An 18,594-nucleotide genomic window follows, 5' to 3' on the forward strand; every position below is an offset into this window, starting at 1 on the left:
GAACTTGCGTATTCCTTTGTCAATACCACTCGAATGAGATCGAAATCAGCGATTACCAAAGTTGGTTTATAAAATAAATATATTCCAAACGCTCGACGATCCTTATATATTTCATGTAGACATTATGAAAAAGTACGTACTTTTTGTACACCTGTTTACAAATCTATCGTTTATTTAATTCTGCGATTTCTTGTTCAAGTAGAAACATAAAATAAACAACGTGATAAATCATTGATTTATAGAAAAAATAAATTTGTATTAGTAATTAAAATAAATAATAAAATACATATAATAATTAGAAATTTTAATAAATCAATTACAATTTGGAAAATATAAAAGAGCTTAATATAAAATATAATTAATGATGAGTATTTCATATATCATTTTAATTTATTATATTGCTCTTAAATTTAGTGTCTGTTCTGTCTTAAGTAGGTTCATTTTCGTTAATTTTGTTTTTCAATTTTAATTAATTATTCATTAATAAGCATTGTAGAAAGTTATATTACACAAGTATAAATAATAAGTATATCTTCAAATAGATATTAATATTATACATATGATACGGACACTCGCCTACTTGCAATTTTCCAGTTATGAGAGCGTTACGTTTCCTGTTGGTAAAACGGTTCGATGTAAAAAACACCTCTCTTGCGCCAGAAATTAAATATCACAAATTTATAATAAATATACACAATTCTCAGGGCAACAATAACAATTTCGATAATTTCCGCGAGCACCATTGTTTATTTGTAATATATCGATAAACAATGCTGTTATGTAACACGTTAACGTTGAGCAAGATTTGACGAGAATGTTAAGTTTTAAATTTTTCTTGTGCTCCTACAACTTGCGACAGAACACACACGGTTCACAACTAATGATTCGCAATTTATTATTCGTTTAAAGTTCTTGGAAGTTCTTTGTTCTTTGCAAGAGAACCGACTGTCTAAAAAATGATCTTATTTCAGCTATATCTTCTTTATAAGTCTCGATCAAAGCACGCTACTATAAAAACTGAATGCGTATGCATCTGCTAATATCTTATCAAGTACTAAAAGACATTATTTATTCATAACTAGATTTTTCGCCCGCGCTTCGCGCGGGCTCAAAATCTATTCCCCTTTCCCCAAACTCACTCATTAATTAGGAGCACCTTTGATATTCTTTCTCCTCAAACTCTAACCTACATCCTCCAAAAATTAAAAAAATTTTGACTCCTATTTCATATATAATTCTTTAAGATTTGGTTAATTAATTCCCGAAAAATTGGAAAAATTTTGTAACCGGTTCCCAAATAAATCGGTAACAAAAAATTATACACTTTATAACAAACCCCAGGAAATTCTACCTTTATTTCATATACAATTCTTTGAAATTCGATCAATCAACTTCCGAGAAATTTGAAAAATTTTGTAACCGGTTTTCACAAAAATCGGTAACAAAAAATTATCTATAAAAATTATCCATAAAAAAAATTTAGCTTGATATCTCAAAATTTACGAAAATTGGAGCAAAAATCGGAAACCTTTTTATTATTAGCAATTTTTCTATAAACTCATCGTAGCCATCCTAAAAAAATTAGAAAATTTTGAAACCGGTTTCCAAAAAATTGATTATGAAAAATTATACACATCTTCGCCATCCCCGAAAAATTAGAAAAATTTGGGCATTGTTTTTAAAAAAGTAACGAAAAATTATCTTTAAAAAAATTTAGCTAATATCTCAAAATTTGAGGAAATTAGAACAATCACGTACCTACATTTTTTTAAACAAAAATCGAAAATTTTTTTAGAAAAATTTGAAAAACTTCGTAACCGGTTTCAAGAAAATCAATTCATTAATGAAAAATTATCCATTAATAAAAAATAACATCCTCCAACAATTAAAAAAATTTTGACACGACTGCTATTTCATATATAATTCTTTAAAATTTGGTCAATTAATTCCCGAAAAATTTCAAAAAATTTGTAACCGTTTTCCAAAAAAAAAATCGGTAACAAAAAATTATACATTTTATAGCAATCCCGGGAAAATTCTACCTTTATTTCATATGTAATTCTTTAAGATTCAATTATTTTCCGAGAAATTGGAAAAATTTTGTAACCGGTTTCCAAAAAGATCGGTAACAAAAAATAATACACTTTATATCACTCCCCAGAAAATTCTACCTCTATTTCATATACAATTGTTTGAAATTCGGTCAATTAATTTCCGAAAAATTGGAAAATTTTCTGATACCAATTTCCCTAAAAATCGGTAACGAAAAATTATACACTTTATGGCAATCCCCGGGAAATTCTACCCCTACTTCATACACAATTTTTTTAGATTCGGTCAATTATTTCCCCAAAAATTGAAATAATTTTGTAACCGGCTTTCAAAAAAATCGGTACCAAAAAATTATACACTTTATAGCACTCCCCGGAAAATTCTACCCGTTTCATATATAATTCTTTTAAATTCAGTAAATTATTTCCCGAAAAATTAGAAGAATTAAAAAAATCGGTTTCCAGAAAATCGGTAGCAAAAAAATGGCCACAACATTTTCATCCCCGGGAAATTCTACCCGTTTCATATTATTTTGGTAAAAATTCGGTCCACTAACGAATGAGTAGTTCGCGTACAGACAGACAGACAGACAAACAGACAGACAGACGTGACTTATATATATAGATTTGTTTAGCTACGGTAAAAAATGATGCTCGTATTATAAGTATATCAAACACATTATTATCATTATTAGAATTTCCCGGGGAGTGCCATAAAGTGTATAGTTTTTCGTTACCGATTTTTTGGAAACCGGTTTCATAAAAATCGGTTATGAAAACTACTATAATATAAAACCCAACTGTATACACATAAAATACATATAAATAAAGAATAATATTGAAAAAAAATTAAAAATTATATAATTTTTTAAGATTCGGTCAATTAATTTCCGAAAAATTGGAAAAATTTTGTAACCGATTTCCAAAAAGATCGGTAACGAAAAATTATACACTTTATAGCACTCCCCGGAAAATTCTACCTCTGTTTCATATATAATTCTTTTAAATTCGGTCGATTATTTCCCGAAAAATTAGAAAAATTAGAAAAATCGGTTTCCAGAAAATCGGTAACGAAAAACTATATACTTTATGGCACTCCCCGGGAAATTCTACCCCTATCATACTATTATATAAAACGCGACTGTTTGTCTGTCCGTCCGTCCGTCCGTCCGTCCGTCCGTCCGTCCGTCCGTCCGTCTGTCCGCGAACTACTCATTCGTTAGTGGACCGAATTTTTACCACGAGTACATGAAATAGGGGTAGAATTTCCCGGGGAGTGCCATAAAGTGTATAGTTTTTCGTTACCGATTTTCTGGAAAGCGATTTTTTTAATTTTTTTAATTTTTCTGTCTGATCGCGAGTAATCGCTCGCGGTCAATTTCTGGAAACCGATTTTTTTAATTTTTTTAATTTTTCGGGAAATAATCGATCGAATTTTAAAGAATTGTATATGAAATATACATGCTCGATTTGCTCAAGTGACATCATTAATCGCTCGCGGTCATTAAATTGTATATGAAATATACATGCTCGATTTGCTCAAGTGACGTCATTAATCGCTCGCGGTCAATCAGGATAAGTTGCTGCATTCACATATTATATGTCATCTATCAAAGACAAATCGCAAGGAAAGAGGAGAAAGAAGAAAAAGAATATTCATAGATCATCATATAGATATATAAGAAAGAGAAAGAGAAAGGGAGAAAGAGAGAAAGAGAGAGAGAAAGATAGGGAAAGAGAGAGAGAGAGAGAGAGAGAGAGAGAGAAAAAAGGTATGTATTTTAAATATCAAATTTATATGTTGATGTCTTTTCATCTCTCCATATCTCTTTGTTTAATTTCCTTTTTAGTTTACAATTTACATTGCAATTTTTTATTGCAAGAAATAATTATTTAATATCTCTCTGAATTGCGAAATTTTATTATTGTTACATTTTTTTAATTTTATAGGAAATAAATATTTAATATCTCTCTGAATTGCGAAATTTTATTATTGTTACATTTTTTTAATTTTATAGGAAATAAATTAATCATATACATTTTGAAAATATTCTAAAAGAATTTTATTAAAATCTGTTTTATCCTGTTCCCGTTATAAAGATTTTAAAGATTTTTTCCTGTTCCCTGTTTATTTCCTGTTTCTATTTTTCCATTCCTTTGGATTTAAAGGTAAATAATAATTTTGGTAAATAATAATTGACTTTATTGAATATTCTGATTTATCTATGACTTTTTGTCTTTTTTACAGATATTTAATTTTACACAAAAAAACGTTAAAATCTGTTTTATCCTGTTCCCGTTATAAAGATTTTAAAGATTTTTTCCTGTTCCCTGTTTATTTCCTGTTTCTATTATCTGCTTTTATCTAGATAAATCAAAATGTATATAATTTTCCTGTAAAATTCAAATAATGTAACAGTAATAAAATTTTGCAATTTTTTTTTTTTTTTTTCAATAATTAGTAACAGTAATAAAATTTTGCAATTTTTTATTGCAAGAAATAATTATTTAATATCTCTCTGAATTGCGAAATTTTATTATTGTTACATTTTTTTAATTTTATAGGAAATAAATTAATCATATACATTTTGAAAATATTCTAAAAGAATTTTATACATTAATGATTAATTTGATTTTTATTTATTATCTCTCTGAATTGCAAAATTTTATTATTGTGACATTTTTAAAATTTTACGAGAAATAATTGATTGAATCTAAAAGAATAAAAAATGTCTTTCTGTTTCTCATGAAAAAGAAACAATATACAAATTTTATAAATTTTATAGCAACATATACATTGCGCAACATATAAATCAATTTATCGTTGTCTGATTTATAATCATGTTTTTTTGCTTTAACAGATACATATAAATCAATTTATCGTTGTCTGATTTATAATCATGTTTTTTTGCTTTAACAGATATTTTATCTTTCAAAAAAATTTATTTTATCTAAGAGGATATTCGCACATTATAAGAAAGAGAGAGAGAAAGAGAGAAAGAGAGAAAGAGAGACAATTTTTTCCTGTTATTTTTTTAATTAATAAGGTAACTTATGGAATGGCAAGGTAAGTGAATTTTTAACATAAGGTGAGTCTTCTTACGAAAGAAGACAATTTTTTTTGTTTTATAAATAAAATATAAAACGTAAGTTTATAACAATTAATTTACTGGCATTTTTGAAATTTCATTAAATTTGGGAATTTTTTCAAAAATTTATTTTAAAATAAAAATTAGAAATTTAAAATTAGAAGTTTAAATTAAGTGATAACTTTTTGAAATATTATTTAAAAAAGATAGATGTCGGGAAGTAATTAAAATCATCATAAATATATATATCGTGCGACTGTTTGTCTGTCCGTCCGTCCGTTCGTCCGTTTGTCCGTCTGTTATATATATTTACATTGCGTTATTTGGTGGATTTAAAAAAAATGTCTAGAAAGAGAAGAAAAGGAAATTTGTCTAGAGTGAGTTCGGAGGGCAGGCGTAAACGACAGCAGCGAGAAAGTGAGAGTATGGAGGAAATGAGAAAGAGATTAGAAAGTGATGCAGAGAGACATGCACAGCAAAGACGACGACAGGAAGAAAGTGAGAGTATGCAGGAAAGAAGAGAAAGATTAGAAAGTGATGCAGAGAGACATGCACAGCAAAGACGACGACAGGAAGAAAGTGAGAGTATGCAGGAAAGAAGAGAAAGATTAGAAAATGATGCAGAGAGACATGCACAGCAAAGACGACGACAGGAAGAAAGTGAGAGTATGCAGGAAAGAAGAGAAAGATTAGAAAGTGATGCAGAGAGACATGCACAGCAAAGACGACGACAGGAAGAAAGTGAGAGTATGCAGGAAAGAAGAGAAAGATTAGAAAGTGATGCAGAGAGACATGCACAGCAAAGACGACGACAGGAAGAAAGTGAGAGTATGCAGGAAAGGAGAGAAAGATTAGAAAGTGATGCAGAGAGACATGTACAGCAAAGACGACGACAGCGAGAAATTGAGAGTACGGAGGAAAGGATGAGAGAAAGATTAGAAAGTGATGCAGAGAGACATGCACAGCAAAGACGACGACAGGAAGAAAGTGAGAGTATGCAGGAAAGGAGAGAAAGATTAGAAAGTGATGCAGAGAGACATGTACAGCAAAGACGACGACAGCGAGAAATTGAGAGTACGGAGGAAAGGAGAGAAAGATTAGAAAATGATGCAGAGAGACATGCACAGCAAAGACGACGACAGCGAGAAATTGAGAGTACGGAGGAAAGGAGAGAAAGATTAGAAAATGATGCAAAGAGACATGCACAGCAAAAACGACAACAGCAAGAAATTGAGAGTATGGAGGAAAGGAGAGAAAGATTAGAAAATGATGCAAAGAGACATGCACAGCAAAGACGACAACAGCGAGAAAATGAGAGTACGGAAGAAAGAAGGGAGAGATTAAAACATGATGCAGAGAGACATGTACAGCAAAGGCTGTTAGAAACTGATGAGGCAAGGACACAACGTTTAGAAGGCGATGCTCAGAAACATGCTCAGAGGAGGGTCGATGAAAATGAGGAAGCAAGAAAAAAACGAGTGGAAGATGTTTCTAAAAGACGTGCACACAGGCATGTTGAGAGAATACGCCAAGAAAGAAACTTGAATTATCATGTTGCGCTTATTGTAAAAGAGGAGGAAATTAAAGTAAAAGTTCACAAATTAGGCCTAATGAATGTGATATGCAATTTTTGCAAATCATTAAACTTTGAATGTGAAAAGGAAAATAAGGGAATATTCACATATTGTTGCCAAAAGGGAAGGGTAAATTTGAAACCAATAACATGTCCGGAATTTCTACGAAAATTATACATGGGAAAAGATGGTAAATCTAGGAATTTCTTGAAAAATATTCGTTTATATAATAGTGCATTAGCAATGGCTTCGATGGGTGCTCCAGGAAATAGGAATCCTTTGGAAGTAGTGAACGTTGCGCCTTATTGCTTAAAAATTCATGGGCAATATCATCATTTGACCTCGACGGCAATGCGTCCAGCAGAAGGAGAAGCTCCACGTTTTGCACAGCTTTATTTTATAGATACTGAAGAAGCTGTAAATCAAAGATTAAAAAGAGAAGCAACTATAGATTTCGATGCAAGTCTGATGAGAGAGTTGACAATTCTCATGGAGCATGACAATTTATTAGCGAGGACGTTTAAGATGATGCGTCAGATAGAAATAGATTTAAATCCTCAGGGTATTCAAGCACCAAATTTGATGTTGTCGTTCAGAAAAGATCCGAAAAAAGATAAAAGAAGGTATAATGCTCCATGTGCAAATGAAATAGCCGTGGTCTTTATAATGTTGATGGTGAACCTCCATTTGAGAAGGACATTAGGATATATAACAAAAATTCAAACGATGTCCAACAAATTTCAATTCTGGATAAAAGGTGTGACCCAATGTGTTATCCTTTATTATATCCATATGGCACCGATGGATGGCATTCTGAAATGAAATCAAATAATCCTCTATATCAAGGATATAAAATTTCTCAGATGAATTATTATGCTTACTTGCTGGCACCTAGAAAAGAATTTAGTCAATTTAAAATGGCAGGCAAGTTGAGATGTCAATTCATACTAGATGCCTATATGAAAACTGAGGCTAACAGACTTAATTATATTAAATTAAATCAGCCGAAGTTAAGAGCAGAATTGTATTCAGGGTTAATGGATCACTTAGATAATCGAGAACAAAATGAAGGAATTAAAGCTGGTGTACCAGTAATATTACCATCATCATTTATGGGAAGTCCAAGGAACATGCAAGAAAGATATCAAGATGCAATGTCTATGGTGAGAAAGTTTGGGAAACCAGATATCTTTTTAACGATGACATGCAATCCACAGTCTCCGGGAATTAAGGAAAACCTTGATGGATGCCAGGTAGAATATCGTCCAGATTTAGTAGCAAAAACATTCAACTTGGATGTAAAAGAACTAATGAGAGATCTAATGCAAAAGGAAATTTTCGGAAAAATCATAGCCTATGTAGGCGTAATTGAGTTTCAAAAAAGAGGACTGCCACATTTGCATTTACTTGCAATGTTAGGTGATGAAGAGAAGCCAAGAGATGAAGAGATAATAGACAAGATGGTATGGGCTGAAATCCCTGATGAAGAAAGGTATCCAGAGCTTCATGCAATAGTTTTACGACATATGATTCACGGACCATGTGACGAAACATCGAGAAGATATCCTTGCATAGGGGAAGATGGAAATTGTACAAAAGGCTATCCGAAAGAATTTAGAGAGGAAACAAAAGCAAATGAGAATGGGTATCCCATGTATCAAAGAAGGAATACAGGGAAAAAATATAAGGTAAGAGGAAAAGAAATTGATAATCGATGGGTAGTGCCATATTCGCCATATTTATTAATGAAATATGATCGGCACACGAATTTGGAAATATGTTCATCAGTAAAAAGCGTTAAATACTTATACAAGTACATTCATAAAGGATTTGATTGTGCTGCCATTGAGGTGCAAGCAAGAGATGGAACGAAACTCATTAAAATAGATGAGGTAAAATCATTTATGGATGCAAGATATGTTAGTACACCAGAAGCAATGTGGAGACTGAACGGATATGAAATGTTTATGAAGTCTCATACAATAATAAGACTAGCAGTTCATTTGCCTAATCGCCAAATGGTATATTTCAAAGAGGGAAATGAAGAGCAAGCAGCAATAAGTGCGCAGAGAAGGGACACTACACTTACTGCATGGTTTAAATTGAATCAAGATGATGAAAGAGCAAGGGATTTATTATACACAGAGATTTCGTCACAATATGTGTATGAAAAGAAAGAAACAAAATGGAAATTACGTCAAAAAGGAACAGAAAAGATCATTTCAAGACTATATACAGTAAGCATAAAAGATAATGAAAGATATTATTTACGAATGCTTCTCCTACATGTTGCGGGAGCTAAATGTTACGAGGATCTGAGAACTGTCAACGGAGTTCTTTATGAGACGTTTAAAGATGCGGCAAAAACAAGAAATTTGATAGAATCAGACGATCAATGGGATAAAACGCTAGAAGAAGCGAAAGAGAGCCAAATGCCTGCACAGATTAGAGAACTATTTGCTTATATTTGCATATATGGAACGCCTATAGATGTACCAACACTTTGGAATAAATATAAAGACGCAATGATTGAAGATTATGTACATAAAAATATGAATAATCCAGAAAATATAGCTATGAATTATATCGAGGAAATTATGAGAAATAATGGAACTAGCTGCATAAACTTCAAATTGCCAAAACCGAAGTCATTGAAAATTACTAAAATAGAATATAATTCAGATGAGGAAAGAAGTAGAGGAGAAGATTTATTATTGACATTAAATGCAGAGCAAAAGCACGTGTACGAATTAGTAATGCGAGCAATTGAAAATGAGAATGAAGTCAAAAGATTATTTTTTATAGACGGATTTGCTGGAAGTGGAAAAACATACCTGTTTAATACATTACTAAGTGTAATCAGAGGTTGGGCGAAGCTGAAAATTAATAATATAGTAAGTATTTTTATAAATATTTTTGTGAAAAAAAGAAAGAGAGAGAGAGAGTATTTAAACTAACATTTTTAAATTAAATGTAATATTGTTAAATTAAATATATTTTTTAAAATGTTTTGATAAAACATTTGCATGATTTATTCATAAATTGTAATTAAATTAATGTCAAGCAAAACTATAGAAAATATATCTTTTAATAGCTATTATTATTATTATTATTATTATTATTATTATTATTATTATTATTATTGTTATTACTATTATTATCACATTTTACTAACAAAAAATATATTTGCTACAAAGAAAATATATTTTTTAAGTACTACTAAATGAAATGTTGGTATTGAAATGCCCACTGTCAATTTAAAATTTAAATGCAAATTTCATAAGAAATAAGGCACACACATAACTACATACAGAAACAGTTTTTATAATATCTATAGCACAAATACATATATTAAATGTATTAGTGGATTAGTTCATATCCTCACCAATGCAAATTCGTGGGCCTTCTCCAAATGGCAAATAAGCATAAGGATGCCTTCTTGCTATCTCGTTTGCGTTGAATCGTTCTGGATCAAATTTATCCGGATCCGGGTATATTGACGGATCTCGATGCAGCCCAAGCACCGGTATAGTTATTAATGTCCCCTTTGGCACGCGAATATTTGTTGTCGGCAAGTCTATTTCCTTGGTGCAAATCCGATTTAAGACAGGAAGAGGTGGATATTTTCTCATAGTCTCTGTAGCGTGTAAAAAGAATTATATAAATATATGCATTATCTCTTCCAAAATGCAAACCATTTATTTAAATGTACATATAAATAATGAGATATTTTTGTGTAATAAAAACTTTCTTCTTTGTCGAAAATTGCGTCTTTGAATAGACGAAAATACAATGATGCGATGATACTTGCCGTTTACTACTTTGTGAAGATATGTCATTTCGTTGATAGCGTCGTAGGTCAGACCACCATGCTTTGTCAATATTTCGTCGATTTCCTGTTGAACTTTATCTTGTATATCATGATGTTGAGCTAATTCGTACAGAGTGAATGTTGCTGTCGTCGAAGAAGTTTCGAAGCCAGCTGTGAAGAAGATAAAACTTTGCGCAGTAGCTTCCGTTAAAGTAAGTTTATTCACGGTTGCTGCACGTAAAGAAAATATTATAGTTTTGTTAACAATCTCATACATATATGAACGTTTTAGAAATTAATTTTAATAAACTAATTTGCAAAACTGCAATGCAAAACAATATATGTATATTTTAAAGACATATTGAAGGGTGGGCCATTTTAATTATCAATCCAGGTGACAAAATAAAAAAAGTTTTATTTAAAAAAACAAAATTCACTTTAAAATCTCTGAGGCACCTCCACCTAAGCAAGATTTGTGTTTATTATAAGATGTCTTCTCGAAATATAAAGTAAGTTCTATTCAAAACATTTTTTTCGAATAATGAATAGTTTGGGAGATAATATCACGTGCACGTGGATTAATTAAAATGACTTATCTTGTACAGGGAAAGTTTATACATATATAATATATATAAATGTATATATTAACATGATTCAGTGGTTGCCTTCTTGCCATCGTCAGGATCAACATAGCCTCTCTCCATGAGTTGAATGAGCAAATTCATAAAATCGTGTCTGACGATGTTATGAGCTTGCCTGTATTCCACATTTTCTCGAAACATATTTATATAAAAGCTGGCAATGTGTCGGTCTACGGTGGGGATGGAAAAGAAATCCATAATTTTCGGCGTGAACAAAAACAGAGCGATCCAAAATGAATTGGCCTCCACAACTTTTTTTCCTTTCATTCGATATTCGTTATTCGGTTCCTCAATAGAATTAGATTTGATACCAAAAGCCGTTGACATAATCACGTCCGTTGAATATCTGTTGGTAAAATTAGCAGATAATTTTTAATAACTTTTAGCAAATTTTATTGAAATTTATAAAACATCATAGATAAAAAATTACATGAGAATTAAGTTATACGAGTAAAGAAAGATTAGCATATCAGGGGCATATAATTATACCTACTGTAGAAACAAACTATTGAAAGAAGAATATATTGAAAAGAAGATTCAGAAAAAATAGCTATGAGAGAATCGAATAATTAAAAAAGTCTTAAATATTTAAAAGAGTTCCAAGATGTTCATACTTTTTATGACAAAAAATTTATAAGTTATACAGGAAAAATTTGAGATAGTATTAATTATTAATTGATTTTATTATCTGTAACTAAAATATTAAAAATAAAATAATTTAATTTTTCAATCTTTTGATAATATAACTTTAAAAGTTTACATATCTTTAAATAATATACATATATCTACAATAAAGTATATTTCTGAAAAAAAAAGGATTTTATTTATGTTTGTACAAAAGTCATTAATGCAGATTTTTATCATATTCTACAGTGCTGTCGGATTAAAATATTTGTAACACATTTTAAATATTATTATATAAATTATTATAATTATTAAGAAGTAAATGTCAGAATGTCAAATGTAATATATTGATATCTAATATGAAATTCTGTGATGACTATTAAAATATATAAAAATATATTATATTAATTTATTTTTCGATATTTGTTTATATCTCATTTAGATAATCTGTTTATCACGTTTGCGTTAATGCATTTAAAATATATATCAGCAAGAATATTTTTTAAGTGTGATATGTAAATTCTGAAAAAGAAAATCCTGTGTAGATTTATTATCTAATTTATAGCCAAAAGAAAGTTTCGAAAACATGTGTACTTATGTACTCGTACATTTGACTGATAATTACTACGTTTACGCGAGCGTTACTTCTGTAGTAACTTACGATAATTTATTTCGCGTAAACGAGTAAATTATCGTAAGTTATTACAGAAGTAACGCTCGCGTAAACGTAGTAAATGTCTGATAACTTCTTTTAACTGATAATTTTATCTATTGCCAAATAGAAAAAAACAGCTTTTTTAATACAAAACGTATACTGTTTATCCTATGTATAGTTCCAATTACACTCTAACTTATAACAACTTTTATGTTTAAGGGTTTCTATTTGTTGTTTAAAATACTGTTTAAATAACAGTTCTTAAAAACAATATACCTTGCAAATATATCTTTCATTTCGACGGAATCTCTCATCTGTGCTTTGTTCTCCAGATACTTTGCGAGTTCTTCGCCAGATTCCTTCACGATCGAGAACATTTGCTTTATTTTTCCCGAAGTAAAAGTGGGTGTCATCTTGACTCGCATATTTCGCCATTTTTTTCCAGGCATTAAAAACAAATGTCCAGACAATGGATCAATCATTTCGTTATAGTACAGTCCACGGTCATGGAAACTTGCGAATTCCTTTGTCAACACCGTTCGAATAAGATCGAGATCGGCGATTACCAAATTTGGTTTAAAAAATGAATACATTCCAAAAGCGCGATGATTCTTATGTTTTATGTAGGCATCATGGAAAAGTACACCTGTTGATATATTAAATCTTCTCTCTAAATCTGAATCAGTGAATAGTCACTGATATCAGTGATTATTCACTGATTCAGATTTAGAGAGTTTTGTTCAATTAAATTCGGGATTTTTCATACAAGTAGAAACAATATAAACAATGTCAAAAATAATTAATTTGATACAGATAAAAATTAATTTGTAATAATAAAAACACGACACATACACTCGATAATAGCAAAGCTAAACTGAATTGTATGTGTCTGTATAATAACTGGCGGAGGTGGACGTCGGGTCACTCGTGACCCATGCCTTGACTCTGTATTGTTTAGATTTAGATTGTACGGCTCAAGGAGTCTTGAGCTCTAAATAAAAAATAAATAAATAAAAAAATAAATAAATGAGTAACCGTAATAAATGAGACCGCCTCCGGATGGATACGTTAATACACGTTTTATCGGACTCTTAATATTACTCCAGATAAATTGTAAGATTAAATTTTACTCCAGACAAATTGTAAGATCTATTTTAAGATATTTTAAAAATTGATCTCTCTTCTGAGAGTTACATTTTGTATTTGTTAAGTACAGAACCGAGAACTTGAGTCGCCAATAAATAATTAACAATTAGCACGGGAGTTGTATTCGACCAAACTGGCAATTTTTATTAACGTCTTTCCGATATGAACATTGAAAAATCGTGAGCCAATTTGGTTTGTCGGATTCACACAGCACTTTTTTCGGATCAATCATCGAGACATTATTAATTTGTTAAGTACTTTCATTATAAAGTATCAACTTTGTCTTTTTCACTTTAATTAAATATTTAAATTAATCAAAAAGGTAAAAAAGTGTACAGAAGAAAGTAAATATACCGTGCATATATATTAATATAGAGGTACTCGCCTATTTGTTTTTTTCCAGTTATAAGAGCCGTTATATTTCCAGTTGGCACAACGGGTTCGATGTAAAAAACACTCCTCTTGCGCCAGAAATTGAATATCACAAATTTATAATAAATATACACAATGCTCAGGGCAATGATAAAAACCCCGACTAATTCTGCAAGTACCATCGCGATTCTGAAATATAAACATTTTTCTTGTAAAACGTTAATATTTTAAATAAGATTTGATGAAAATAAATTTAATTAAATATTAATTTGTACTGCTGTTTATCTCTACCTATATAAAACTGTACTCACGATTGTAACTTATAATTCTCAATTTACTATTATTATAAAATTTTTACAAATTTGCCACTTACGAGAGAACTGCGGACTGTCTCGAAGATAATCCTATACTTGCTATGTCTTGTTTGTAAAATACGTCTCGATGAAAGCACGTTATTATGAAAACTATGCCATGGAATGTGTATGTATCCGCCAATGTTTGATCAAGTTCTGAAAAATGTTATATCTTTTCACAATATATTTTTTATATGAATGCGTAATAACACAGATTAACTGCGAAGCATATATGATACCAAATGTGTCAAATCATGTTTACGTCGCGGATACATGGAAGAAAACACAAATCTCTTATTTATTGAATATTTTATTTTGTTACGTAAGCTTTATGAAAATTGCGAATATGACATCTACTGTTGCTGTTTTTATCTCGATTGTACAAGTGTGTAAAGTAAAGTGTAAAGAGTTATTGCATGTAAGTTCAATAAACGTATTATATTTATATTATTATTGAAAGTAATTTAAAATAGAAAAGTTAACATTTAATAGTACCGTAAACCGGGGATATATGGAACGATTTTGGCACGTTGTACGCTATAAGTGGTACGTATCTTTGTATTTTCATTCAAGGGTCTTCTCATTCCAACTCAAGCTTCAATTCTTTTTAACAAAATTATAATATTACAAAGAATCATTTTAGTCACAAAGAATTAAAGAGATAATAGTACAAAATAAAAGTATTTAATTAACATAAAATAAATAAGTTTTTCTTGTAAAATTTGGCGCTGTTTTTTTACTTCCGCTGCATACTTCCCTAAATTATGTTTATTGCTTTTTTATTCAATCAAGAATTTTGTGCTTTATTAAATTCAATCAAAATTTTAGTACTTTATTAAATTTCAAGGTCTAGCAGCCCCAAGTTTTTTTAAAGAAAAATTTATTTATTTTATTTAAATATTTTTATTTTGTACTGTTATCTCTTTAATTCTTTGTAATTAAAATAATTCTTTATAATATTATAATTTTATTAAAAAGAATTAAAGCTTGGGTTGGAATGAGAAGACCCTTGAATAGGAATACAAAGATATACGTACCTCTTGAGTTTTATTTTTTTAAAGTAATTGCGCAACAATTTTTTTTCAAAGCAATATATATATATTCTCTTTGCAATTGGTGCAATTTAAAGATTTTACATCTTTTTTTGAAATACGTATCATTTGAGGTGAGTTAGGTAACGCAATTTTGTGAATTATTTTGTTAGGGAGAAATAAAGCTACTATACCATTTACGATTTTTGGATTTACAACATACATTGCGCGTGTACTTGGCGCCTTTTTTACCTTTCTTTGAAAAGAGTAATTTTGATTATTGATTACTGATTATAAAATAACGAAAATATAACATATACTATTGTAATAATGTTAATTGCTTTGAAGTATAATTTTCTATTTTGTATGGCTATTAGCGCCTCACTCAATCAGATGCTCTTTTCGTAAAGACTGTGCGCTTTCGTAACAGCAGTCTATATTTATACCGTCATTGTTAAAAACCAGCGTCTCCTATCTCATATGCATGTTTTGATCACACATTCGGAAGTTCCGTGGCAGAATAATAAACGCAAAGGTTATCAAAGCGATATCTAACATAAGCGTATTAAATTATCAAATAAATAGAAATCTTTTCTGTGTATGTGTATATAAACACATAATATATGTGTAATGTACAAAAATCACAAAAAGAATTATATTTGTTAAAATTAATTAGAAAAGAGAAATTACATATTACAATATCTCACAAAACTATTGTGATTATAAAGACTTACCAGTTAATGAACGTCAATTGCTCAACAGATGTGTATAGCTTAAACATTATAATCTTCAAAGTCGACAAGTAGTTTCTCGAAATAATAGATATAATCAATTTCTTCTAAGTAGAATCCTCTATTGTACATTTTCTTCTACTCTACTTAATTCTCTTCTCTTCTACTTAATTCTTTTCTCTGCAAAACAAGATAGTCTTCCCATTATCCCGTTACACTGCTCTCACATTTATCACATGATCACATGAACACATGGAATATGAAAGTGAATGAGAGAAAGAGAGAGAGAGAAAGAAAAAGAAAATCACGATGCATTTTCGTTCTGTGCATGTATATGGAATACAAGAGTAGGTAAAGGAAAATTTTAGAATATAGAAGACACTAATTATAATAATTAAATGCAATTATTATAACTATATTCGACTTTTATTTATAATTATTATATTTTAATAAATGTTAAAATAATTAAATAGTTTATAATTATTAAATATTTCTTCGATTAAAGTGTGTTCTTTATTTAAGATACTTTTAACTGATATATCGCAACATTATTTAAAGAATCAATAAGTGTACGTAATCAAGGAAATATATTATATTTACGTTCGACTATGTCTCAGGAAAGGTTAACGAATTTAGCAACAATTTCTATTATTGACCATGAAATCGCGAGCAAATTAGAAACATCGCAGCTCATCAAACAATTTGCTGAAGTAAAAGCAAGACATGTGCGTTTTATATAAAATAGAGCTTTGTATCAATTTCGTGCAATGTATTCAATAAATAAGTATTCAAAATCGTGCAATGTTTTATAAATGCGATCGGTAGAAAAGAGCGGCGGCGGGACACGCTGCACCCGGGTGCAATAAGCACTTGAAACGGCCCTTGATATTTTGCGAGAAGCCGTGGACAATTAAAAATCTTTACACATCAGAATTGATTACTGATTACAGTTCTTCTTTTATCCTCTTTATATTATAGATTTTCAGCATATTTTTCCATATGTATACTGATAGCAGTAATCTCATTCGATTCTTAATTTTTTGTCTCTAAGTGTCTTAATTTTCTTTATTACACTATAATGAAACATATATGTTTATCTTCAACAATTATTAATTATTTCTTATTTTTGAAGTCAACGAGCGATCTTACGATACAAGTCGAGGAGCAACTTACTTACGTTCACAAAGCTATCCTGAAGATTCGTTCTAATTTCAGAACCATGTTCCGTTTTGATGGGATTGAAAATAATCAAAAGTACGTGTGAAAATATTTTTAAAAATTTTATATAGTTTATTCGTTTGTTATAAAATCAACGTATTTTTTTGACAGCGTTATGCAGCGTAGTAACTATTCGTATGTCGTATATACCTAAAGCTTTTTTAAGATATTTGTACGTCGGAATAATCGATTTATCCTCTACAGAGGATTTGTTAAGTTAAATTAAATATATCTCATGTATACCGTTGATGTCTGCAATTCGCGACTAAACTCTATCTCTAATTATTTGTTGCAGATCTTCTCAAGTTGGCTGACGCATACTTCAAGGAAAATCTCGAGAAAGATTTTGCATTCGGATGATAAAGAAACAAGTCACTGATTCAAACGTATTTCTTATTAATAATGTAGCGATGCAATATCGTAAGAAGGTAATATCATTTTCTCTTGGTAGTTATCATTTTCTTTTTCTTTTCTTGCTCAAGTTAATGATGGAATTATGATATACGATATATGTATCCAGTTATGCTTTTTTTTGTTTCTATCGCAGTAGAAAAATGTTCTACTCAATATTTTTCTCCTGTACGCATATATGCGAGATATATAGACTGGGGAGCGCGCTATTAGCGCTATTTGGTTATTCTATCCTTGTTTTATACCTGACGAGCGATAAAGATAGAATAATACAATAGCGCTAATATTATTATTAAGCAATAGCGCTAATATTATTATTTATTACAATAATTATTATTTGACTGGCGAAGTAAAAGTGATTTATTCTGTTATTAATATAACACGTACGTGCTAATGTCATTGTTGAAATAATGTGCTCAAATATCTGTTTCAATTTTAAATATTTGGTTATATTATTTTTGCTTTTTTTTAATCATATATGTTATCTGTGTTCTTTTCATTACATCTTTATTATTAGCTCCTCTGTCCTTTTACTCCATCCTTTACATTTTTATTTGCTTTATTATATTTTCAATCTTACTTTTTTCTTTATATTTATATTATTTATTATTTTATATTATTAATATCACCATTGTTCTTGTATTATTTATCATTTTATATCATCTATATATATCATTTAGTCTTCTACAGCTGTAAATAAATTATATCTTTTTGTATATAAAAAAATATCTCTTATAATAATAAAAGCTATTTGTATGATTACCTTACTCCATTATTCTTAGAAAAATCTTTCTCGAAATATCTAGCTTACTATTTTTAACGTCTATATTATAAATAAAATTGCATTTAAACTACTCAAAACCACGCATGCGTACAAAAAGTGGTAA

At 29.8% G+C, this 18,594-nt stretch overlaps 1 protein-coding gene and 1 long non-coding RNA gene across 10 annotated transcripts; one reads left to right on the forward strand and one right to left on the reverse strand.

Annotated features, from left to right (window-relative positions):
- Nucleotides 1-26: 26 nt before the first annotated feature.
- On the reverse strand, nucleotides 27-15,745 carry LOC139821287 (probable cytochrome P450 6d4). Of its 9 annotated transcripts, none has more exons than XM_071792221.1 (9): nucleotides 15,542-15,745; nucleotides 14,337-14,472; nucleotides 13,977-14,152; nucleotides 12,722-13,091; nucleotides 11,175-11,512; nucleotides 10,526-10,756; nucleotides 10,100-10,351; nucleotides 9,549-9,590; nucleotides 5,877-7,129 (listed from the first exon to the last, which is right to left on the reverse strand). In XM_071792221.1, the coding sequence occupies exons 1-8, from the start codon at nucleotides 15,570-15,572 to the stop codon at nucleotides 9,574-9,576; spliced, it is 1,551 nt and encodes a 516-aa protein (XP_071648322.1). In that variant the 5' UTR covers nucleotides 15,573-15,745; the 3' UTR covers nucleotides 5,877-7,129; nucleotides 9,549-9,573. The 9 variants fall into 9 exon arrangements, with proteins under 9 accessions (XP_071648318.1, XP_071648324.1, XP_071648325.1 ...); XM_071792220.1 differs by having other exon boundaries at nucleotides 5,877-7,527; XM_071792217.1 differs by lacking the exons at nucleotides 5,877-7,129; nucleotides 9,549-9,590 and adding an exon at nucleotides 27-151.
- On the forward strand, nucleotides 14,500-18,278 carry LOC139821295 (uncharacterized). Its single transcript, XR_011734228.1, has 3 exons — nucleotides 14,500-14,734; nucleotides 17,211-17,332; nucleotides 17,592-18,278. It is a non-coding gene; the product is annotated as an uncharacterized lncRNA (long non-coding RNA).
- The last annotated feature ends 316 nt before the right edge of the window (nucleotides 18,279-18,594 follow it).

The sequence above is a fragment of the Temnothorax longispinosus genome, chromosome 11 (assembly GCF_030848805.1).
Source record: "Temnothorax longispinosus isolate EJ_2023e chromosome 11, Tlon_JGU_v1, whole genome shotgun sequence".
Taxonomy (NCBI): Eukaryota; Metazoa; Arthropoda; class Insecta; order Hymenoptera; family Formicidae; genus Temnothorax; species Temnothorax longispinosus.

What these genes read in the sequence shown, in the direction of transcription:
- LOC139821287 (XM_071792217.1), bottom strand. Translation starts at nt 15,572, where the DNA reads ATGTATGTTGTAAATCCAAAAATCGTAAATG. An exon ending in GAAGGCAACCACTGAATCAT is followed by an intron (nt 10,757 to 11,174) that starts GTTAATATATAC and finishes CTTTACGTGCAG; the next exon opens with CAACCGTGAATAAACTTACT. An exon ending in TCTTCACAAAGTAGTAAACG is followed by an intron (nt 10,352 to 10,525) that starts GCAAGTATCATC and finishes TACACGCTACAG; the next exon opens with AGACTATGAGAAAATATCCA.